This window comes from Haliaeetus albicilla, chromosome 3 (assembly GCF_947461875.1).
Source record: "Haliaeetus albicilla chromosome 3, bHalAlb1.1, whole genome shotgun sequence".
In the NCBI taxonomy this organism is placed as follows: Eukaryota; Metazoa; Chordata; class Aves; order Accipitriformes; family Accipitridae; genus Haliaeetus; species Haliaeetus albicilla.
The window spans coordinates 52410957-52436445 of NC_091485.1; the positions used below are offsets into that span (position 1 = coordinate 52410957).

General features: G+C 41.1%; 1 protein-coding gene across 1 annotated transcript in view; it reads left to right on the forward strand.

The window, feature by feature from the left end:
- The window catches only part of SDC2 (syndecan 2), a 59889-nt gene extending 34400 nt beyond the window's left edge, over window positions 1-25489 (forward strand). The window contains exons 2-5 of the mRNA XM_069779729.1: window positions 13710-13821; window positions 20924-21057; window positions 21859-21994; window positions 23240-25489. Of these exons, the coding sequence (XP_069635830.1) occupies window positions 13710-13821; window positions 20924-21057; window positions 21859-21994; window positions 23240-23403 (546 nt within the window). The 3' untranslated portion in view covers window positions 23404-25489. The remainder of the gene's footprint in view (window positions 1-13709; window positions 13822-20923; window positions 21058-21858; window positions 21995-23239) is intronic.

A 25489-nucleotide genomic window follows, 5' to 3' on the forward strand; every position in this document is an offset into this window, starting at 1 on the left:
TGGTCTCCCTAAGCCGAGTCTTTACACCTCCCCTCTTTGTCCTCGGATTTTTTTTTAAGCTCCCAGGACCCAGGGAGGTGAGCAGGTTTGTGCGAGGTCAGGTCTATTAAGCAGCCAACATTTGTAACACTTAGGCTGATGAAACCCCTTTTTGCTTGTTCCATTTCTGAGTGCCAAGTGACCCTTTTACTGAAGCAAACAGAAACGGGAACTAAGCAGCTTTCTAATGCCATCAGTGTAGCAACCTTTTTTATTGCTTCCAGAGAAAACCCTGTGGTTTGAATTAAACTTTTGTTATTAATCTGGGGAAAGCCTTGTAAAGTGCAATTGCTTTGGACATATCTGCAATGAAACTTTAAGAAAATTTGTCCATTTGATTGACGGCTGTATGGAGCAGATTATGTGCTGTATTTTTGAAGCAGAACTGTCAGAAATAAGGTGCAGATAATTGGAATACATTTGTGCTTTATCTAGAATAACTCAGGGTTGACAGGTTACTTATCTATTGTGTCCACTATTTTTGCCAACACTTAACCATGTTAAGTAGCATAAAGCTGCCAGTGCTGAATTAGTTGCTTCTGTAAGACATTGCTTAGAAGGTGGTTTTGTGGTATTTGCAAACTTTACTGAATTGATGACTTTAGAAAACATCTGTTCTTTCTATTCACTCTGCAAGGTACAGGTTTAACAAGGAAATAGGAAAGTTGATCCAACATCCAGAAATAAAATATCACTAGCAGAGATTTTGTGGACTCAATTTGTATCAGTTTAAATCTCTTTCTTTTACCCTTCTCCCAGGGCAGCTTCCTCTGCATGTCTTGGCCCTCAGCTGAGAGTCTAGTTATCAAGTGTGATACAGAAGTTGGTATCAAATCTAAATCTCTCAGTGCCTGTGTGGGAAGTCACTTGAGTGCATTTTATAGTATGCCTTTGGATTAAAACAGGGTAGGTCTTAGTCATTCTTATGACACCAAGGAGTAGTATGTGTCACTGGCCAAACAACCTTCCAGAAACTTCAAAGTAAAAGGACGTGCAAGAATTGCTTCCCCAAAATGGATCACCCTGTAAATATTTTTGATAAGTAAGAAAGTAGAAGCAGCGTGGATCTGGCTGCTCGACTGCGGCTATTCATAAATTACAATCCAAGGAAGACTGCTGCGCTAGCGCTGGCCTTCTCAGTTGATACCTCCAGGCATGAGCCTGCAGAAGACCATGAGATTGCTTTTTGATGTGTGCTGATATGTGTTGAGTTGAGGTTTGCTTTTCCTACCATGCCACAGAAATATGGTCCTCAAGCTGGAGACCTTTATCTGATACGGGATTTAAGAATAAAGCAGAGTGTTTGGGTTTTGAGTTTGAAGTATGAGAAATTTACCTTTCTTTTTCTTTTTCCCTTCCTCACGTCCTAAGCCAGGTAATGTGTTTTCTTACTCAGTAGGTAAATACACTTGCTAGCTTCTGTTTCTGAGAGAGAGAGAGAGAGATGTAAGTGCCAACAAGGCAAAAGAAAGTGTGCAAGTTAAATAGCATGGTCCGGAAAATATGTGGATTTGGTCTATTTTGTCTGCTGTGCATTCACATTGCCCCCTCTCAGGAGGTGGCTTAGGTGCGTAGCCAGATTCCTGGCAGCAGGGCAGTGATCTACAGGATATTAGAAGCATATCAGGAAAGTGGAGAAAAAAAGAAATGAAAAGGGAACTTGACAGACCCCTTTCTCATTTCTGCTTAGTACTGCCCCGTTTTGTGCTGTATTGTAAGCAGTGCTTTAGCAATAATACAGACAAAGCCTAACAAAGAGACTTGCTTGCTGGCAGAAAGTTGCTTAAAATAACTTACTGAGGATAAAGAGGCTGCCCAGGTCAATAATGCTGTGAAATCCTCAATGTGTAACAGCTCCAGGAGGTTTTGTAGGCATATGGATTTTTAAAAGCTTTAGGCTGTTGATAAGGCAGTAAAGATTGTAGAGGGCTGCTAACCTTGTATTGATGGTGCTGGGACAGTTTTATGAAGATGTGGAGTTTGGCTATAGAAATACTGAAATCTTTGTTCCCTTCAGCAGAACTCTGATTTAAAGTATGAATGCTAGAAAGAAAGGGTTGTTCTTTGTTAACAGATATTTAATACTATTAGGAGTCTTTGTTGTATTTTACTCTTCAGTCAGATCTATGACTGTTAAAAATGCTGTAAAACAACTTACCTGGCTTGCTATCCTTCAAATCAAGGGAAGTTATCCAGTAGAGTGTAATTTATCCCTACCTTCATTATGAATGTAATTATTTTGATTCTAGTTTTATGTAGCATTATTTTTAAAACATCAGCTGAAGGTAATCAATATGAAGCTTATTTCAGCCAGTTTTCATTAAAGGTAGCCAATCGTGATAACTGGGAGAGATTATGTTACCAGTTCACTAATCCTTCAGTTAAAGCAGCAGCTTTTTGACCATGCTTTAAACCAAAAAATTGTAATGTGCTGTTTGAAGATGGTCCCTTATGTAATTCCAGTTGAAACTTCTATTTTGAGAAATTCCTATATGTTCCTCTTCAGAGTTGTTAGATCCATGTTCTGCCACATCCACATGCACAGCTCATAAGGAGGGAGTAGCACAGGGGAAAGGGGCAGGAGCTGGGGTTCTGGTGAGGAGGGGAACGTCTGTAGAAAATCAGGTGTCAGCCTTTCCACTGCTCGTGGAGTAGCTCTTTTAGTTTAGTGTACCCTATATTATGCGGTTTCAGCTTGATGCTTTCTATGTACTTTTGTGGGTATTTTTAAGAGCAGACATATGTCAGATGGTTCTTCTCAGGAATATGAATGCATGTTAATCATTATGGTGCGTGGAAGTGTCCTAGAGCAGGTATGGAGGCTCACAGCAGACTGCCTCACCGAGGCTCTGCCTCGTTTTCTCTTGCTGTGCAGTTGATATGGGTGGGGTCAGGCAGCTGCAAAACCGAAATTCCTAACAATATAGTTCAAATTCTCTTTTAGTGATTCTGCTCAGTATATCCATCTAGTTTCCAAATGCAGCCCTGGGATGTATTTGCCTTCAGAAGAAATCGTCCCCTTGGTTCCCTTGCCCAGTATGATGCTGCGCTGCAAGCCCGAGGGAGCCACCAGAAGAGTCAAAGATGGAGGGAGGGCAGGAGGGAAAACCCTTCCTTCTTGCCTCAGCCCCACCTGGCTAGGAAGTTGGCTGGTGCTGCAGGCAGGGTGCCATGCCCCCCCCCCCCGCCCCAGCCCAACCTGTCTGTTGTCTTTGGCTGGGGAGTCAGGTGGGCTTGAGTCGGTGATGCACCAGTTCCTTCTTCCTGGTGGAAGGAGGGGAGTCGTGCCTGAAGGGCAGCATACCAGACAGAAGACTGCTCCTGAAGCCACGTAGCCTGTACAAGCCGCTGTATCTCTGATTTCACTCAACTGCTTTTATAGTAGAAGTTATTAGAGTGATGCTTTATCCCATCTGAAGTAAACTCATTCCTTATCTTTGTATGCATCAAAGAGGATATGAACACCAAGCCTTTGTAGCAAAAATTCAGTTAAGTAAGACGAGATCAGAGTGCCGAATCCAACAACTTAATCTTGTAGACCAGTGAGATGAGTGGGAGTTGGCACCTGGCAACAGCAGTAAAGTCATCTTTGTTGTCTTACTGTTTGGGGATCTGGGATACGAAGAGGTATCTCACAAGGATGTACCTGGTCGCTCAGTGCTTTCTGTGTTTGCTGTCTCTGTCTGAGAAGACTACACCAGTGGAAAGAGTAGCAGTGGTACCATTTATCCTTTTGGCCTCAGAGATTATGGCTTTTGCCCTCATTTAACCAAGTTTTGGATTTACTAGTGCTTTTCCTGCCAGAGGACAAACTGATCCCCTAGCTCTGTGCTTCCAGCCACCACCCAACAATTTGGAAGTAGTTACCTGAAAGTAGTTACCTGAATAAATGAGTCTTCTGACTGCAGGTGGCAAGCAGAAGTGTCCACTGAGAGATTCGCAGACCTTGTTGTTCAATAAGTCCCTAGCGAATAACAGATTACGCATTCAAGAATTGGAAATGCTCACTCCTTGAGCTGTAAAGTCTGATTCGTCCTCATCTTTGACAAACTTCAGTTGCCATACATAAACTTTGCTAGTAATATTTAATTGGTGCTAAATGTAACTTTAATAATACACTTGTTTTATATGTAATTTCCCTGTTTATGCGAAAGGAATGTAATTGACTGAGACAGTTTACTGCCAATTCTTGCTACTAATGGCAAAAATATCTTAATTTAAATGATTTCACATTAGTTGATTCTGGGTTCCTCACATGGGGTTATTTTGCTGAAATCCACAGACTGGAAAGGAATCAATATGGGGCTTTTGAAACTGGTGGAGGTTTGCAGTGCTCCCACTACGATTGATTACAGCTGCTTTTGTAGGGCTTTAAAAAGAACAATCTGTATTAAAAACATCATTCTTTGGTATGAGCTCGAACAGCTCCAAATAGGTTTCCATGGGGGCTGCCCTGCAATTTGACCACTTCAAGGGATTGCAGTAATCACCAGTGGGCCAGGGCAGCGAGGCAGAGGAAAGGCTATTAGGTGGGGAGTTATTGGCATGCATGCCAAAGAGGTTACCCTGGCAGCTTTAATCATTCATCCACATTCTCAAGAGGAGGGAGGAAAATATAAGTGTTAGTTCTTCTGATTGATTAGGAAAAAGGATCAGTAGAGCATGAAAGGAGAGGGGAGGTGTGCGTAGAAGAGCCAGTGCGTGTTAGATTTAAAAGCACTGACTGGGGCAGGTACATCTAGTTATGACCTCTATACCAAAAGCTACCTGCTTCTTCCGTTACTGTCAGATTTGTGACTGGCAATTCAAAGACAGGCTAACCTCTTCATTCAGCATTTTCAAAGGAGCACATTTAACTTCTTGGTCACGGCTATGCCTTAAATTTAACCTGTCTGCACATGGGCTGATGTGTCCTTAAAAAACTGATTAGCATTTTGAGCTGTGACAACGATTTGCATGGTGGTTTTGATCCTATTTTTGGTGAAACCAATGGCTGCTTTTTGGAAAACGTGCAGAAAATTGCTATGCTAATTGAGATAAATCAATCCGTGATGCACATTGCTGGCTGCTGGCTTCTGATGCTGTTTCGCCTGCACATTGCCCTTTAATATTTCAATCTGGAGTAGCGCTTTGGAAGCTGATTCAGCTGTAGCCATTCTAAAATAGTTTCCCTGTTGTATCGTGCCTACGTCAAAGGCAGAGTTGAAGAATAAACTGTTCTTTGCATGAATTGATGGCTTGGCATGAAAGCTGAAAGGGCTTTCAATCTTTTAATTTTGGGATTCCCGGAGAAGCTTTGGTATTAAACTTCTGCTTTTACGTGGGAAATGAGAATTGCTGTGTACTGTACCTTGACTGTTAGGCAGTCTTGAGGTTTTCAAGGTAAAGGAGACAACTGAACTGCAGCGTTCAGTTCTGGGTTTCACCTACAAGGAGAGAAAGACCTGTCGGTGCCGAGTGAGGGAATGTGATACAGTGTCAAATCAGGGGGTCCATGTAAACAGCACAGCAGTACTGTTTCCTTGGGTTGGCATATCAGATTTGCCCTGCCCCTCTGTCATTCCTAAGTAACCATTTTTAAGTTGGAGTAAGTTTATGTGGTCACTGAATTAGGAAGATCGCCTGGTCCTAACCGGTAGCCTGTGTGGAGGTGATCTGACCACGCAGGTCCTCAGATGTACGTCTGGGGAAGGACCAACAGGTCTGGTCCTCTCTCGAGAGTGGGCTTTCAGCACGAGCTGCTGCAGAACTGCAGGAAACCTTTATTGCTGGAGAAAGAAAATAAAATGCTGTAGTTGCATATCCTATGATCCAGGTAGCTTTTACTTGCTGAGCTGTGAGATGAGGCTGTGGGACTTCTCCTGAGGAGACTCTGCCCAAGTGAAGAACTGCTCTTCACTGGGGTATACTGGTGGCAGAGATCCACAGAGGTAAAGGTTTGTTTTTTCAGAAAATTCTGCGTAACTGAATGAAGAAGTAGGCATCTTCTGCAGGGTAGATGATTAAGGCATCTTTTGTAGGGGCAGACCCAACTATGGTCTCGCTCAGCTAGCAGTCCTTTAATACTACTTCACGTGGGCTTGAGCCTAGCTGGATAGCCTAGGAGGCCTAGGAGGGCTGTTGGGTAATTGATGAGGATCTCTTTTTGTTCATTTACTAAATATCTGTTGTAGTTGGACAGCATCGAACAAGTTGTTTGGTCTGTCCTTCATCACAAATAGTGCTGTTGATACTTGTGCGTAAGGATAGAAAGCTCTGGCTGATCTTGCTGCCTTGCTTGCTCGTCTCCCTCCTGCATCTTCATACAGCAACCTCTGTCTCACCCTGGGCAACACAGTTTCTGGACAAGGGATTAGATTAATAGACTAAAGTTTGGTCTCTGCGTGCATCTAGTAGATAAATGATGCACAAGTGGAAATTTTCACAGACTGTGAAAAGAAGTGGAAAGATAGAAGCTTTTTGCATTGGAATTTACCTCAAATAGGCCAGAACTTTAGAGGACGTTTATCTTTCTCCTCAAGGCAGGACAAGCCTCAGCTCCAAAGCTGTAAGCAGGCCAAAGACCCACTACACGGATCTGTGAGCCTTTATAATGGGAAGAAAAACATTTTCAATTAAGCTTGAACAAGTTCTCCTGTTATCGTTTTAAGTTCTGTTATCACATAATGTACCATACGGCATGTAATTACACATTAGGGAATATTTCTAAAGGCACAGATGACTGTTAGAAAACAGGCACATGAGTTTCTATGACTTTGTGAAGAGTGCGAACTTAAATCTATCAACTGCAGCACTGTAATTTCTTTGGTGCGTGGCCGTAAGTGAACAGTAGCTGACGTGGTGGTGGCTTATTGGTGTCTCCTTACCCCAGGGGGCTCTTTGCCTTGGAGCGTTTCCCTGTGAGCACCATGGATGCCGTGTATTTTCTTTAGTGCAAGCCATGACACAGACTGCTGAAATGCCTGACACCAGCAAGAGCTGTTTTATTAATGCCGTCCCTGTCAAATACGCCTCTGTTTTGGTAATTAGTCTGGCGTAACAGACTGTGCGCATCTTAAAAGCCAGCATATTTTGACTCTTGGCTCTGACATGAGGCAATCTCTGTAAATCAGCTCTTTTGGTAGACTCCTCTATTGTTGAATGCTAGCAGTAGTAGAAGCAGTTTGCAGTACTTGTGTTTATTTTGGGCTCTCCGCCTTTCCTCGGCAGCCACGAGCGGTCAAACCCTTTCTTTATCTGTCGTGAGGGATTGGAAGCCTAAAGCTATAGTTTTGTGCAGCATCAGGAAGTTCTTCTGCATGAGGTACAAGGAGCGTGAATAATCTTTCTGGCATGTGCTCCAGCCACGGTAGTGGCTCTGCACTGCACCAGACAGGATCTCAGCCTGCTGCGCCGCTGCTGGCACCGGCGCCGTCCCCGCGGGCAAACACCCGATTTACAACAGCACTAGTAGGGCCACCCGTACAAAGCTGATTTACTCTTCCACCCTTACCTGAAGAAGGGCAGCAAACGTCCTCTAAGATTTTAAAAATACCTTTGGAAACGAGCTCTCTGGAATGAGTCACCACGATCAAAGCTTGTTATTTAATTGGCAAAGCCAGCGGTGGGGGAGGCGGTGGCTTTTGCAAATTTGGTCCAGGCAGTTCCCATCGTGAGGCTGGTTTTCGCATTGGGCACGTGGATGAGCAGAAGGACTGGCACGGAAAGGCGGCAGCCTTGGAGAGTGCTTGGAGGGTTTTAAGCTGTTCCGAGGTAAAACTGGGAGATGGTAACCATGTCAAAATGATTCGGGGGAAATGAGCAATGCAGATGTTGGCTTCTGTATGAAACCCTTGCTCTCAAACTTGGAAAATTCAATCTGGGGCCTGTTGTTATGGAAATAATATTTTTGCTGTGATCACAGTTACCCAGACCATGGTGTAGTGCAGCTTTCCGGCAGCCAGTACCCACTCCACTGACATCACCATTGTGCAGGCAGTATGGTTTCTCCGAGGAAGAAAATGGGGAGTGCTTAGATGGTTACACTTAAATTACATCACTAATTATTAGCATCTTATTTCTCAAAAAATCCCACAACTGCCCACCACCGTGCCTCCCACCACCACTTCTGCTGAACGCCCCACCACAGTTGGCACAGTGCACTGAGGTGGGGTTTGCTGGGAAGACTTTGGCCTGCTAGTCCTTAAAAATGGCCATCACCACCTTGAAAGGAAATAATGGGGACTACTTCTCTCCTTTTCTTCTGTGCCCAGCTGTAGGGCATATCAGTGAAACGAAAGAAAGGCATCTGTACTAAGACAATTAGTGGCAAACATGCTTTGTAAAGTAAAATCCTCCTTCAAAATTACGTTGTTGTAGCAGGGTACACGTGGGCAGCATAGGGATGTGCCAGCTGAAGGAGGCTGATGAGCGCTGTCAGAGCCGGCAGAGGCTCATCTCTGAGAACCAGTAATACGATGAGAAATGGAAGATGAATGCTCTTCTGGTTAGCACATTTCTCTGCAAAAACCTAGTGCTTTGGGGTGTAAATCTGATTTTCAAGTTTGGCGCTGTAGAATTTTTTTGTTTAAAATCATGACTCTTATTCCTGGACAAGGTTAATGAACTCTTAATGGGAGAGTCTCACCAGTGGAATAGTTTTCCTGGTGTGATGAGGTAAAGCAAAGAAATGGTGAACAATGATAGGAAGATACCTGCCAGCTCCGGGGCTGGCAATGCTGAAGTCTGTTAGGACTAACTCCTGTTGGGTGGCAGATCGTAGTTCCTTTTGCAGGGAGCCTGGAGGGAAATACAGCTTCTTCATCACACAACTGCCTTTTCTCCAGCCTTCAATGGGAGTCTGCAATGGCCCTCGGGCTTTAGGTGAATGCATTCAGGTAGTTAGCTTTCCAAAAATGTAGTGTGTATGAAGAATGCATCACTTCAGTGAACTCAGACTGACCAGCTGAGCATGCTTTTATACAAGCATGTATAGAACAGCACTATCTGTTAATAGGAGAGGAAAATCTGTTTTCTTTCTCCTTCTTACATATCGGATCACTGCCTAATCAACAGCTGTAATGCTTGCAAATTTTCAGAGCCTTCTGGCTTAGATATTTTTGATCTAACATCACTTTTAAAATATTAGTCTCTGGTTCTGTGCATACTAAACGGGTTACATCTAAAAGACTTCCATCTGGGGAAAAAGGGAGGCAATGTACCGTTAATAACCCAGCTGCAAACCTCAAATTCTCTGTCCCATGCATATACCCAAAAAGGCAGAGAACAGAAATTTGAGTGCATCTGTAAGTAATAAAATGTTTCCTTCCATATGTCAGTTACTCATTGCTCTTCTGTCTGAGTTTCGAACAGCCACGACAGCCATGGTAGACATTACTTCTCCACTGCTCCTCACACCAGCTTTCTTGGCTTCATCCACATGGCACAAAAAGTCTTTAATGTCTTACTCCTAAATCATCCCCACGTAATGGGAAGACTGACTGTAACAGCAGCACTGGAAAAGGGAATGGCTATGACAGGGCACTTTGTACTTTTTTTTTTTAATGAAGTGCACCATCCTTTCCCAACCTTCCTATTGTCTGAAGATTGTTTCCAATTTTTTGCCATTGTAATTTTGATGAATGATTTATGCCTTTCATGAGATGATGAGTCAGAAAAAGCTTTTTTGCTTTTTTTTTTTCCTCTCATTTAGTGTCAGAATGAGGGTTTTTTTTAAGTATGTCCTGGATGATCTAAATTAATTGAATTAAAAAATAACTTAAAATGTAAGTTTTAGTAAAATAAAGACATTGAGATTTCAAATTCAACATATTACTGGTATGGGAGTATCTTTTATCTAGTACTTAATGGGTGCTAATCTACACTACATCCATGAGATTTAGATTTATGCTAGTGTAGTCAATAACCAGACAGGAATCAGTGATCATTGGCATGTAGCATGTGAAGTATTTAGGTCACAGGATTTTGCAGCATTATATTCTTGGAATAAAAACGTAAGTGGGATAACAATGATGGATGAGAATGCAATCTCTGTCAAGAGGTAACGAGCAGTTTTTGTGGCTTCAGGGCCAGATTAAAGGCCTGATAACAGAGACATCCTTGCCTGGTGTTCCTGCCGTTTTAGTAGATCTGAAAATAAGGCTGTTATATAAAAGTGACATGAGGGCCCTCATTTCAATTGTTAGCCATAGGAAATAGTCCCTTAAATATTTGGCCTTCATAATAACTAAAAATAGATCTGTGGAGTTGGAATTTGCAAACTTTTTTATTTTTCCTCCTAAGCATATTGAAGTGCTAGTACAGACCTTTCTCTGTCCAAGCCTACTGACAACAGACTTGTTTTTCCAACTTGTCTTTTGTGAACACCCTGGAAGTAGTCCACAGGCCCCCATGGATTCCCAGCTGACAAGCGAGAAAACGTTTCTAGAGCAAATATTAAATCAAATTTATTTTTACTTAGCATAAAATTGCAAAGCTCGGCTTCAGTGCTTGATACTTACTTAAGCACCATGAAGAATTCTTTTATTTCCATTAACCGTCTCTCATTTTTCTAAGCTTAATCTTCACAGAATTATTTTTAATGGCTGTGCATTTCTTGTTGACTGTTGGGCTTTTCTTTTTATTTTTAACCTTAAGGCAGTTTTCATTCCAAGTGGCCTAAGGCAGCTACATGTTTCTGAGCAACTGGGAAAAGAGATGCAAGCTGTGAGTGTACAGGGGGTGCCCCTACCCCAAGTGTATTAGCCAGCTTGCAAAAGAGTCTCTTTAGGGACAGTGCAATGCATTTATCTGTGCAAATGCTTGGGGATTTTTAAGCTTGGGTATGCTTCTTTGTGCCTTTGGTTTGAGAGAGTGCTCCTGTCCTGCCTGAGTTCTACTAGACGAGAATCATTTGTACTGGAAACAGGCTGAAGCAAGGGGCCCTGGCCAGAGAAGCTGCAGAGCATCTTACTCAGGTGGAGCTTGATGTCTGATCTGAATGCATTTGGAGTTCACTATACCATATATTTCTCCCTACAGTAAATATTGTACTGGATCTGTAAGACTGTGGGGAATAGTTTTCTCATTCTGATGGAGTTGTGCCATCCACAATACTAGATATTAAATAATTTTTCACATTGTATCTTTGCATCCCCAGAATAAAATACAATGGATGCTCAAATTGCTGCTGAAGACTACCCAGGCTTTTCTTCCATTTCTGTTCCTCTGTTTTCAGCTGGTTTAACTCTTGAGAACATCTCAGCATAGCTAGAAATGAGAGCTTTTGGCAGCTGAAAAGCCATAATTCATCGAAAGAAAGGGAGTAAATATGATGGTGGGGAGCCTGGCTGACTAGGCGCTTGCAGCTTGGGCTGGGTTGGGTTAGCTGCTCAGCTGTCTTACAAAAACTGAATCTTTAGAAGAACTGTCAGGGATCATTTGTGTCTTGTCTGAGTCCTGTGAGGCTCGAAAGAGCAAGAAAACAGGGTTGTTTGTTTTGGAGCAGGGGGATGTTTTGGATTTTGTTTGTTTTTTGAATTCTTCGAAGTTTGCTTCTGATATAGACAGATGTGGGAAATGGCCTAGGGAATAAATTGATTCGTAAGTTCATATGTTTATTCAACACTAAAAATTCTGGGCATGGATGTGTGATACTTCTGTTCTCATGCAGACTAGTTTTCATTCACTAACATTTGCAAACTCAGGCTGTTTCTCAGCTGTTGCCACATGCTATTGGCATTTCCATTGTTAGGAAATTTCTCCAGGTAGGTCTTCAATTTTTTTTCCCAGCTTGGCATTGGGTAACATTTACTGCCTCTGATATCCTTTGAGTATTGTATGCCTTTTCTATACTCATGGTCAGCCACCTGCATTTCCTTTTAAGTATGTTTTGTTTTTTCCTGCCTGATACTGAGGAGTGGGCTGTTTTGTACCACAATTGTGGCTGAAAGTAAAATGATGTGAAGGGGTTTGGTCCATTGTGACAGCCTGATCAACAGTAGGATATTTGTCCTGTGACAGGGAGTTGTTTTCCTATACGGAAACAGTCTCAGCTGTGTCTTAATTACAATACCATCTATACACCTACCAAGTTACTTCAGGCCTTCCTTTGGAGACATCTTTTAAAGGAATTAAGTCATTTAATGGTGACCAGACATTGTCTTCAATTTCTGCTTTGGACTGCAGCCAGTTCCAGGCAGACCGTGTGAACTAGCAGCAGCAGGCTTTTTGTAAACCTATCTTAAAAACAGGGCTTTTTTTCCCCCCACATATCCCACAGGTAAAAGCTGCCATAGCAAGAGTAGACTTTGACCAGGTATTGTGTTGTTTTTCTTTTCCTCTGTAGAAGAAAAACACCGTAACACTGTTTTAGTTCAGAGCTGTTCAGAGAAGTCTTAGGTACCCTCAGTGCAAAGGTTTTTTACCCTGAAATACGCAGGATGGCCTTTCTGCTTTCCATGAAGAATCATTTTTTATTGTAGATCAAACTGAAGAGCAGTTTTCTGCTGTGAAGAAGCTTAGAACAGGAATCTGTTGACAAAAACCTCCTAAAAAAAAAAGGCACAAATGTCTTCAACAATATTTTTTAGACCTCTGGGAAAAAATTTGCCTCAGAAAGTCAGATGTGGGTCTTTCCATACAGGAGTTACCCCTTTCACAGTTTGGTACCACTTTAGGAAAGCTACAGTGAATGTTGGGTAGCATAAAATGGGCAATCAATGCCATGCAGTAAAAAGTAAGGTGGAAAACCTTAGGACACAGAGCAGCAGGTTTGGGTGCTTATATGAGATACAGAACAGATATATTTTGGTATAGCATTTTGATATTTGGCTTTTTGACTTAAAACTCCATTTGCAACTGCCATACTTTTTCAACAAGTCATGGCAAATGGGCATTCACAGAAATGCTGGTAAAGGTAATAGTAGTAATAGCAACAGGTACCTTCTCAGTCATCAATACATGGCTCCCATTAGGAAGTCCTGGTTTTGGCTGGAATAAAGTTCATTTTCTTCTTAGTAGCTTGTATAGTGCTGTGTTTGGGATTTAGGATGAGAATAATGTTCATTTAGGAATTGGAGCATCTTGCCTGACCAGAATTTTGGAGATATGCTGTCTGATCTGGCAGGAAATGTCATAATCCTTAATCAACAGCACTGTCTTGGAAACATTTGTATTCTGTAGTCCCAGTTGTTCATTCTAACTTGTAAAGAGTTTTGTGAGGTTTGGTTCGATATACCTCTGAGATGGTTTTTGATGCGTGCTCTTGTTGCTTCCCATTTGAGATCAAATGACAGACCTCACGTGACAGCCTATAGGTATGTGTATTTGAGATCCTGACAGAGGGCTTCAATCCTAGGATTTGCTTCTCTCTTGTTACAGAAGCTCTGCAGAGTATATTGCAAATCCCATTTATTCATTCATGCATTTAATGAGATGAAGAGTGATTTGAAGGGGGCTTGCTTCCTAAAGATTAGGTGGTTTCTTAGTTTTCATTGTGCAGCCTTGGATTTTTTTTTATGCTGTAATTTTTACAAATTTCTTTAACATCTTAGACAAATGCATTGCATAAACTGGAAGTATAAACTGTTCAGTGTGCCATCATCAACTTTGGAAATAGGAGAGAAGATTGAGAGATTGTTACGCTGGAGAACTGTTATCTTTTTAACCATTCCCTCTTATCTGTTTTCCAGAGAGCAGATTTGACCTCTGATAAAGATTTATACCTTGACAACAGCTCTGTTGAAGAAGCATCAGGCGTCTATCCAATTGATGATGATGATTATTCATCTGGGTCAGGTTCAGGTGAGACAACATGTCACAATTTTATTTTAAAAAGTGTAAGAAGTAGTGCAATTATTTGAGGAAAAGCTGTGCAGTTTTCCTTTATAAGTTGGAGATTATACTTTCAGTGCGTACCATGAGTGCTTGGCTCTCTATTTACAGAGCACTGAGCATCCCTATGGACTGTTTTAAATATCAACTTTCTGCTCTTTTCTCTTACTCCTTAGTTGCATCATTTCACTGCACTATTTTCTCTCTGCTGTCCCTCTGGTTTCTGTGTAGATCTCTCTGGAGTTTAGAAATAAGGATTAGAGGAGGCTTAGTTCTCCCATAGCATAAAGCTAATTTAGTAGTCTGTAAGAAAACATAGTGGCAGCAAACTTGTTTTCTCTTATATGCATTCAGGTTGACGTAAACATGGTGTCCACTTCTTTTTTGTTATTGTTCTTTTAAATTTGGAAGTCTAGATACTGCCAAAAGCATGACAGTTTTCTCTGAGGTAACTACATCCATATAGCGAATAAAGAAATTCATAAACATAACATACTGATTTCTCAGACTTAAACACCATTAGAGGCATGTAGCTAGCTCATCATTTTTCAAAAAACTGTCAGTGAAACCTCATTAATAATTTCTTTTAGAAAGCGTCTTTGTGGAGTGTCTTCTAGACTAGCTGGGAGGCTCCAGCCATTAAAAGTTAAGTGCAGGATTTTATGGTAGTTCTGGAAGAGAAATTTCCTTATTGTTGTGAGCATTTGCCGAGCTGTTGTGGAAATCCCATTTATTTTCCAAGTGTGTTACTTATTTTTTTGTTATTGCACTTTTTGTAATCTGTCTTTGATATTTATATGTACTTGTAAATTTTTGAAGGGTAAGCCCTTCTTGTAGCACCTTGTCTTTGTTACTGTTGTGAGCCACAGTTGAGATTTTTTGGATGGATTTTTGTTTTTCCTTTCTTTTGGAGTTTCAAAGATATGTTAAAATGAAGTCTGCAGAGATCTGATTGTGCTGCCAGGCAAATTCAGGCCCATCAGTCACTGGCACCTGGGTAATACCCTGTGTTTTGGGAGTCCTCCATAGGGGGAATTTGACGTTCCATTGTGATCAATGGCTTAATCAGGCCTCCTTGCTGTAGGCTTCTTTGAGGGGAAATTTAACTTCATTTGAAAAAAAAAAACCAAACCAACAACCAACCACTCAACCTAACTACTCAGTGATTTCATCCAGTTACCAGGACTGTCTAAGGAAATTTCTCACCTCTGAGAAAATTGCCCTTTCAGTTAGCATCTCATTCTGTCATGTCTTCAGGTGACTTTGTAAGCTTCAGGAAAGGAGATAGGCTGACAATAAATAGCAGTATGGAGAATGGTCTGTTTTGGTTTTATTTCCTCCCTCTGTGGAGTTTGGCTGTTTCTAACTGGATGATTCAAAATGCAACCCTGGTTTGAAGTGGAAAGGACTATACAAGAACTGACTTCAGATTTTATTAAACCATCTCAGTGATGAAAGTGGAACCAGAAGGACAGAAACTACATCCAGACTTCACCAAAAGTAACACCTTGGCTTTCTTTTCTCTCTTTTCCTGTGCTTAGCCTTGAGCCATGGGTGGAAGATGGAGTGCGTAACACACACTCATGCTACCTCTGACAATCTCTTTCCTGCAAGAAAGCAGGAAAAGTCTCACTGTAGACTGGGACTAGTTGAATGCCCCTCCAGAGGGCTCATGTGACAGTACCAAAATCTAAATCTTTTGAGCAAAGGAAGAACTCTTCAGTTCAAATAATCTTCCGAGCAATCTCTGAGCCTAGCTTTTTTCACGTAAGAAAAAAACTCAAAAGGGAAGCAAATTAGCATCCCCTCTGCCCTACTCATTCTATACTTACTGCTATCTCTATTTTATGAAGTAGAAAGTGTCCTGCAGATATACCAATGATCAGTTTTCCTCATATTATGTTGAATGTGTCTCTCTTCAGTGATGTAGTGTTCCTAGCAGGAAGAGCCTTCCCACACAAGAGTGGTTTTCTTGCTATGTAATTCCACTCGAAGCAAACAGATCCAAGATGACAACATGCTGACTCCTTTCCTTGGTATGAAAATTATTAGCTGCCACCAGGCCTTTGGAGATAAACAGGAATTGTCAGCACCACCATTAATGCCCTCGCAGGTCTACAAGCAGCATTAACATGGACAAATGTCACTGTAAGCATGACACATTTCAAACTAGAAATTTGCTGAGGGCTTTCTGTAAGGAGGAAAAAAGGTGATGGTGTTCTAATTTTTTCTTTTCTTTCCTTTCATAGCCTCTTTATTCTTCATGTACATTCAGCTACTGTTGTGCATTTGCTCAAGTGTTCAGTCTGAATCCATTGGTCAAGTTTCCAAAAGAACCATGGCTGCTTCCTGATTGTCCTGTATCAAAAGCAGAAAGTCTGTAGTGAATTTGTTAGTCCATGATTTCCTTCTTGCAGTCTCCACCTCTGAGGAGATGCCTCAGTCTGTCATCACTCTTTTTAGTGCAAGTGTTTGTATATAGCATAATAATAAAAGAGTAAAAATAGTTTTCCTGCCTATATAAAACTTGAAATGCTTTTATAGCTACTGTTGCTTTTTCCTCTGGCATAAAAGGTCTTAACTGAGCCTTGGTCTTGCAGGTACCTGGAAGTAGCTGCTAAGCAGCGTGACTACCCTTATGTTAAGGAAAGGTACCATCTCTATTAGATTTATCTACAAGTTCTTTGGAAAACTATCTGTCTGGTTCTTGTGTCTTCTCTTTACTTACTGCTGGCAGGCAAGTCTCTGCACTATATATATCAGAATCTCATGCAGATTTTCCCTTCCCCTTCTTCTATTCCCCAGCCTAATACTTCTCAGTCAATAGCAGCTCAAGTTGAGAAGTTTAGCTCGGGATGAACTAGGCCTGGACGGATATTGTGACTGGGGACTCTTCCTGGAGGAAAGTACGGTGGTGGGGTTGGAACTCCTCCAAGAAACACAAGAGCAGATCTGCTTTGGCTCTTGACCTAACGGGAAGCCAAAGTTATGCTCCAAGGCTGGAAGGCAGTTTCAGAGTCCAGTGGCAGTGTGGCGTGGGGCTGGGTGACAGGCGGTGGCATGGCTGGGGGGCCATGGTTCGGGGGGCGGGGGAGGGGGGAGGCATGGGTGCTGTCCCAGGTGCTGATCGGGAGGCAGCACGGGGCCATGGCTGGCACTGGATGCTCCTGGCCCTGGTGGCAGTGTGCCCAGCAGGCACTCCAGGTGGGTGACACACCCCCTCCTGATGTGCTTCCCCTCCCGTGGTGCAGGCAACACAGCAAGTATTCATTTCCCATTTCCTAAAGTTCCACTTGTAAGTGCCTTTCAGATTGGCTTGGAGCAAGAGCTTCTTCTGTCCATCTGCTACACCAGCCCCAAGCATGCTTTGTGACATTGACTGCCTGGTTCTCCAGGCCCTTTAACGTAAAAACCTACTCTGATACTGTATGAGAGTGTGTTTTTGTTGTGCTGGACAGAATCTAATACTTCAGTGCAGTTAGGACTCTTCCTTTTATTCTTTCTTCAAATTTAGTTGTTTTTTTTTCCCCTCCTCAGGTGAGAATTATCAGAGACACGACATCCTTGTACTGTCCATATTTAGTTCAGCTGCCCTGATAGGGCACTAGTTTTATGTTTACAGTGTCATCTCTGATTGCATAACACTATGTTGATTAAGGGTTGCATTGGGGACTTTTCATGTGAATGGGGGTGAGATAAGCCAGCTAAAAATGTGTCATTCTGGTATGTGTTGCATTGGTGATAGAGATGGAAGATGTGAAAGAGATGGTGGGTATGTGTGCGCCCACCTTATGACAAGTTTGCTTGTGGTGGTAGTACTCCCAGAGTGTGATGTGCAACAGCAAACAAACATGATGCCAAAAGATAGGGTGAAATGATTGGATTTGTTTGGTAGGAAGAGTTAATCACTCACTACTTTGCAAGTAAGAGTGCTAACTACTGCAGGCTTTTTTGTAGTGTACAATAATTTAAGTTGGCACAGTCTTGATTTCCTGACAAGTTTCCTCAAGCATCAAAAGTGTGAAGGAGCATTTGCATTCCCATCATCCAAGGAGCAGCTAATAGACACATCACTGAGGGCTATACTAGATATTTCCAATACTACAGCACAATCTGGAGCTATTTTGACCACTATGAAGATAGCAGTTGGGCAACCTGAAGAAGTTGCAGTGGATAAAAGACAGTGTGTGGTGGTCGAGAGCTCTCAATTCTACATCACAGAGATGGCTATGGGTTTAATTACTGCAGGGTTCTTGCAGTGCCCTCACTAAGAGGGCAATATCTACTTGTAGAGTGACTCAAGGCAGTTAATACCCAGCACCATCACCCAAACTGGCCAATTCCAGAAACCTTCTAAAGAGACATGGATATTTTCAAAAGGAAGAAGTAAGCTCTCATACTCCAACCATTTCACAGTATTCCTCTTAAGAACCTAGCTGGAAATTACGCTCATGACACTGTAGGTTTTTTCTTTCCTGTCCTATTTAGATTCAGGGAGGAGAGTGGTTCTCTTTTTTTTTACCTTTTAGGGAACATGATACTATATAAAATGCTAATGCTATGTTCTGGAGAGCATTAGGGAGGATTTTTTGATCCTTCAGTCCTATTTATGGGTTATTCTGAGAATACTACTCTGTTTAGCAAAGGAAATGCCTTCCCCTTGTTTAGACCTACTCCAAGCCAAGCAGAGACCTGTCTAGATAAAGCTAATTAGAAAGCCGGAACCATAGGGATGTGTCTGAGCCAGTACCTGAGTCAGGCCTAAATGATAGGTGCCCAGGTGTTTTGGGGATTGTCAGGACTCACCTGAGGCCATGTGGAAGAGGAGTTGGGTACCTTTGGTGCAAATCTAGCAACTAGTCCAGGAGCTAGATTAGTCACCCAGTTGTTGAGAAACTGGAGATCTGCATCCTCCATAGCGAGAGAGGTTCAGATCTTTAGTGCTCACCATTTTATCTGGCAGACACAACCATGGCCTAAAGCAAAAGTGGCATTTAAGGATTTGGAGGAGCAGTTGTGATTAAATGGGACTTATCATTTCATAAAAAGAAGAAAATAAAGTTCTGTACTCTCAAAGTGTGTTTCATCAGATCTCTAATCTGATCATCAATTTTAATTTCCTTGACTGTGAAAGTCTTGTGTAATTTGGAGGAACTTTGGAAGGTAAAGCAGGCCGAGCTATCCTTTGGGCCCTTATTTCTCAAAGAAAACTCTTGAGGCAAAGCCAGAAAATTTTTCCTGTTGGATGCTTTTCCTCACCTCTGTTTTGAAGAAGGATGTTGGGTTTTTGATCTTTGAGTAGCATTTCAGGAAAATACCTAATTCTTGTTGTGAGGTCTTTATTCTGGAGGTTGCACTGTAATTTTGGTATCTCTGAAGATTTTTCCAGTATTATTGTGTGCCGGTAGCTTTAATGTAGTACTTTTTTTAATGATTCCAAATATTATTTTCTACAGTACAGAAGTTGTTTTAGTTATTGTTTTGTTAACGCCCTCCCTTTCAATGCCAATTGTATATAATTCTTGACTGTGAGTTCAAAACTTTGCTATTGCGCTCGTATTTTCAGCCTGTTTTCTTTCACTACAAAAATAAGATAAAAGATCAGTTTGGAATGAGTGAGTCATACCATTCTGCTGTTAGAGGATATATTTTTATTTGTTAGGAATTTGTTAGGAATTATGCACATTTGCTGGATTTATTGCCCAATGGTTACTTGGGTAACCGGTGTCTGTAATGAGCGGAACACATTGAGATTCGTAAGGAGTGGTCCAAGACAAGGTTGATTCTTTTTCTCTTTCAGGTCTTGCAATAATTTAGTCTCTTGTCTGTGTCTTCTTCCTTCCAGTATCACTAAAGGATATTTATTAGACATGTCCATTATCTTATTCTAAAGGAGCCTTCATACTCCAGCAGGGCTTTGAATGTGGAGGAAATTAAATTTAAGGTCATCTTTAGGGAGTTTTCTATCCTCTTACTCTTTATTTCAAAAGAAAAAGGCTTCTGTATTATGTGGAGTTTAAAAACATGTGAATTCCTAGTGACTGAAACATAAAATAATAGCAATCTTTATGTGGGTAGAAACTACTCATTTTTTTATGTTTGAGGATTTAACAGATTTGCTGTATAGGAGAGATTTTGTTGTTGAAGCAGTGTGTTACAGGGAAAAACTGTTCAGTTCATGTAGTTTAAGTCAAGTGAGGATTAAAGAAGTTATTTGATTGATTTGTTTATGACATGTAATTATCTGGTGATCATTGAACTATAGTTTGGGGCTCAATATCAGCAATACAACAGATAACCACAATGCCAGCCACTTACAAAATGGTCCTATGCAACTACAAGTTTCCAATCCCCCTTCTGTAACTTATCCCAACATGTGCCACAGGCACACAAAGACTTGTGTGCACACACACATCTCTTTCGCAGGCGTGCGGTGTGCAAGCTCCCCTCCTCTGGGTGTGCAGGACCCCCTGCCCACAGTCCTTCGCTATGGGAGATGGGGGTGCCCCCAGCCCCATGTGATACCGGGGCCCTACGACCTCCTGCCACCCCCAGGAGGTGACCCTGTGCCCCCAGGGTGCAGGTCCCGGGGTTGCCCCTGTGGAGAGCTAGAGGTGGCTCCTGGGAGCAGCCATGAGGTTGGGGGGTGGCACTGCCAAGCCCTGGCAGAGCCCCCGCTGCCATGGGGCCATGTCAGATAGTCACACCAGCCCTGACCGCGGCTGCTTTAGCTCCAGGGTCTCTCCCCTGTTACAAGTGTTTATGCTTTTTTCATACTTCTTTTCAGGCTGGTTCCTTCTGTTTCAAAAATATCATGGTAATTTCCTGGTTACTGCTTAATCCAGCTGGTGGCCTCCCTTCCTCTTTCATGGAATCACTTGGGGCAAATATCTCCCTGACAGTTTGGGGCACTCTGTTTGCACTCGCATCTTTATCTTAGCAGGCATTGTCATCTAGGCCATTTGCCTAGGGTGGGCTGTGCAAGCACCCCTACCTTAGTGTCATAATAAAAAATGAAATTGGTCTGGAAGAATTTCACGGGGCAGTGAAATGTCACCTTTTTTGCCTCCAGGTGCTGAAGAAGATGAGGATAGTTCAGTGATAACAACATCCAGAACATTTCCAAAGTTACCGACAACTAGTGATGCATCTAGGGCTGAGACCACCACGGTGAAAATGCAGACCAAGGTGCCTGCACAAACAAAGGTGCGTGGCTGGAGAGCAACACCATTTAAAATGGTTCCACTGTACCCCATTGATAGCTTGATGTTAACTTTGTTTGATTTATATGGATTAAAAAGCCCTCACAAACTTTACTTAATGCTACTGCAGCCTTTTAAATGAATACAGAGCTGCTCGGTTTCATACCTACTAGAAAGTCTCTGTAGGGATGTCTGGATTTCACATGAAAGAAGAGATGCAGAAAAGAATATCTCATGATACACAAGAGTTTCTCATGACACCTTTGGGTCTGAGCTGTACCTTTTTTGCATCTCTCAAGGAGTTATTAAAAAATTCTACATGAAACTTCTCTTCTCAAAGGAGAATGTTGTGTGGTTGGCTGTAGTTTGAACACTTGCCAGGTTCCATTTACTATTTCAGTATTCCCTTCTACCACCATAGGTAATGTTGTCTAAGTTACCCTCAAAGGCATTCTGAATATAACATACCTGATGGATTAATTTCGGAATTGTTATTTCATTCAGAGGCTGTTATTCTGATAAACACCGGCAATATTTAGCAGCTGTTTGCTAAATATACTTTTGGGGGTTTTAAACTTGTGGATAGTGTTTTTCATTCTGACATCATGACGACAAATAGATCCAGTTACAATGTCTGGCACAGCATTCTGTGATCAAAAAACTTCCCATGTGTTGTGTTTGTCAGTATTGTGGAGTATGTGTGTACAGCCACAGCTTCGTGGCTGCCCATGACGGGCAGTGACTGTGCTGACTTGTGGTGCGCCCTGTCTGTAAACGATGCTCTGTTTTCCTTTTTGTGCCACAGTCACCTGAAGAAATCGATAAAGAGGAAAGGCCTGAGACAGATGCCAAGAAAAAGAGTGATGAGCCAGGGGATGACACTGACGTGTTCACTGAGAAGCATTCAGAAAACCTCTTCCAGAGAACAGAAGTTCTGGCAGGTGAGGCGGCATTTGCCAAGGTCTATCTCACCAGAAATGCCATAGAAAAGAGGGAATCCATATCAAATAATGCAAACTCAACATTAGTGTTTTCTTGGTAGATTCTTAAACACTTTCATAGTGGGTAGCCAGTGGTTGATTTGATGAGAATGAGACGGGCATCTTCTGGAGTTAATTAATAGTGAAGTCTGTTGCTAATTGATTTGATGCCCACAAGTTAAATACTGCCTGCTTAATATCTGGAGCTTCCACAGCTTGGAAAGGGAGTTGCAATTTGGATTGATACTTGGAGTGTAGAAATGTATTTCTTACCCACACTACCAAGAGCACATTGCTGTCTGGTGCATCTGGGGCAGATGGACACTGCCTGGGAGGAGCTCACGGCAGGGGTGGGTGGATGGAGAGGGATGGAGGAGCACGGTCCTTAGGATACAGAGGGTCTATTTCCATGCATAACCCAGGGAGGCACAGGCTGGCCACCAATGCTTTCACTACATGGGAGGGTTTTTTGGCATAAGAACAGTTTTTATAGGTATACTTTTCCCCCATGTCCTCAGAGGGGGTGTTGGTACCCATGAAAGTCACACAGGTTTGGACCACATCTTCCTGTGAGCATCCAAATGTGAAATAGCCTTAATACCCACATCAATGGAAGCATGTAGGTTTGCTCTTGAAGTCTAGTTAGAGTTGATACTTTCTACACACTCGCTAGTGCATGATGAATGCAATGCCTCTGTTCCTACAGGTACATGAAATGTTCTCTCCTATTACTCATCAACAGGAAATTCATTTCAGTCTACAGTCAGAGTGAAAACTGATGGAGAAAAGGGAAATCCCATTTCTTGGCTAGTGTAAAAAAATAGTTCTTTTAAGGCTGAAAATGTTAACTGTTGAAAAATTAGTTTGAAAGAAATATTATTATAAATTAAGACAACTTTATGCTCTGGCAGTATTGGCAGCTTTCTTAATTGAGGTTTTGGAAAATTTTTGATAACCTTTTTAGTACTGTGGGTTGTTGGATGTTGACTTGTAGGTGGAATGTCCTTTTAAATGATAGCCTTCATAAACACAGACAGGCTTTCTGAGAATATATTTCAGGATACTAATAATCAAGACAGTTACATAATGGGAGCCCTTTTCTGCAATTTGAAAATAATGGCAAACTCATTGTGTGAGATGAAAAAGAAATGTGGTGTTAAACTTGTTTTTCTGGCATATTGTGAATCTTTGTTTCTTTGATTACAGCTGTTATTGCTGGTGGAGTTATCGGTTTTCTTTTCGCAATCTTCCTTATCCTGCTGCTGGTATATCGCATGAGAAAGAAGGATGAAGGCAGTTATGATCTTGGTGAACGTAAACCATCCTGTGCTGCCTATCAAAAGGCACCTACTAAGGAGTTTTATGCGTAAAATTCCTATTTAGTGTCTCTATTTATGAGATCACTGAACTTTTTTAAATAAAGCTTTTGCATAGAATAATGAAGATTTTTTTTTTCATTAAAGAGCCATTATGGCACCTTTATGATAAAATCCCATTGTATTTAAAACTTTTCATGTATTCCTTTAAAAATGTAAAATTAAAACTTAACATTTGCAGTGTTCTGTGAATAACAGTGGCAAAGCATTATTTTATAAAACCATTGATGTTCACTGAATCATTTTTAAAACTTTATGCATAAATATAAAATAATGAAAATTATTGTTTTATCCTATGGTTCAATGAAAGTTGTTTAATTTTTGTTGGCATGTCTCAGATTGATCTTACAAGTTAGATTTTATTTCATTAATTTATCTGTTTCCAAAAAAATGCCTTTTTGTAGTTGTCATGGTGCAATTTGTCTTCAGATAATTCAGATAACAGTAACTTTTAGTGTAAATGTAATTTTTCAGCTACGTAAACTTTAACCTCCACTTTGTATAAATTTAAGTGTCCGAATATCAATTTTACACTTTGCATTGTTTCTCAGCGTACCTGTAGCTTCAGTGAGATTTGTAACAGCAAATTAATGTGTAAAATTGGATTATTACTACAAACTGTATAGTCGTGTTCTTACTAAACAAATCTCCTGTAAGGAAGATTTGGAGTAAGCTACTGACAAATCTAAGCAAACCCAAAGACTCTAACAGTATTTTGAGAAGTTGCTGCAGATTTCTATGGCCACTGTATTTGTTAATTATTTGCAATTTGAAGGTACAAGTAGGGGTTTAAATTTTTGTTCTTTAAAAATGCGTTTAAGTTGTAAAAGTCTTTTAAAGCCTTTGAAGTGCCTATGATTATATGTAACTCGTTGCAGACTGGTGTTAATGAGTATATAACAGTAAAAGAAAATGTTGGTATTTTATAAGCACAGACAATTCTAATGGTAACTTTTGTAGTCTTACATGGATAGACATAATTGTAATTTGGGAACATAAACACTACTGAATAAATCATGTGGCCTAATACTGAGAATTCCATTGTGATATACTTTTGTACGCTTTTCATTTTATGTCTGCTTGCTTATGTTTTAATGTCACAGACTACGTCTAGTAGATCTTAAAAACCCAGACCAAAAAAAAAAGGCTGTTGATCAGGCTGATCCTCAGACCAGATGTATTGCACAAGTGACAGAGAAAAGTGGGAATGTTTATGTCTTGCATCTGGTGTATGAGTTACAAGTCATTCAACCTTTGCATTATATTTAATGGCAGTATTGACACAGACCTGTTCTTCCTGCAAATGTTGTTTTCCATACTGTAAAATTCAGAGAAGTGCCCGGGTTCATTTATTGTGTATATCAGTTTTTGATTTGTTGTTCAGGTTTGTTTTTTGCCTGGCCTTTCGGAAAAATTTGGTTTATTCTGCTTGGACTCCAGCAGAAGAGTTGAGACAAGTGGAGTATCTTCATAAGAGAAGAAAGAAATATTCTCAGTAGAAGAGAAAAGGCTCTGTTGCTTAGACCTCAGATAGGTGTTGGATAGAGGGACACATGGAGAAGATGATAGTCTGCCTCCTTATATTATGCTTTGTAACAGACAAATGGCTTCGTCTTCTGCTCTGTTAACCTCCTCATTTTTTATTTTCGAGATTTCCAAAATATAGGTGTCCAGGACATCAAGCTGAACTGCTTCTCAGAAATGGCAATGTATTGTAAATAAGATCTGGTAGCTCTTCAGATAAGAGTTACCTAACTTGTATTTGTTGCTGTCCCAAGTTCAGTGGTCATTTAGGAACAAACAAATGCTATCCTGTGCTAAAATATTTAATATATTGCTTTTTAAATTACTTATACTTACTGGCAAGTTTTTCAAAGCCATACAAATTCAACAAGTAAAAACAGGGTAAGAATTTAACAGGTATATCTTATTGTGCAATATTTAGTGAAATTCAATTAGTAAAATAACTGCTTGAAATAACTGTGCCAAGAAAAGAAAATTTCTGGCAAATGCTGTGCCACTGCTGTAAAATAAAGCATTTGTTCAAGTGCCAAAATAAAGTCTACCATGCCTAAACTAA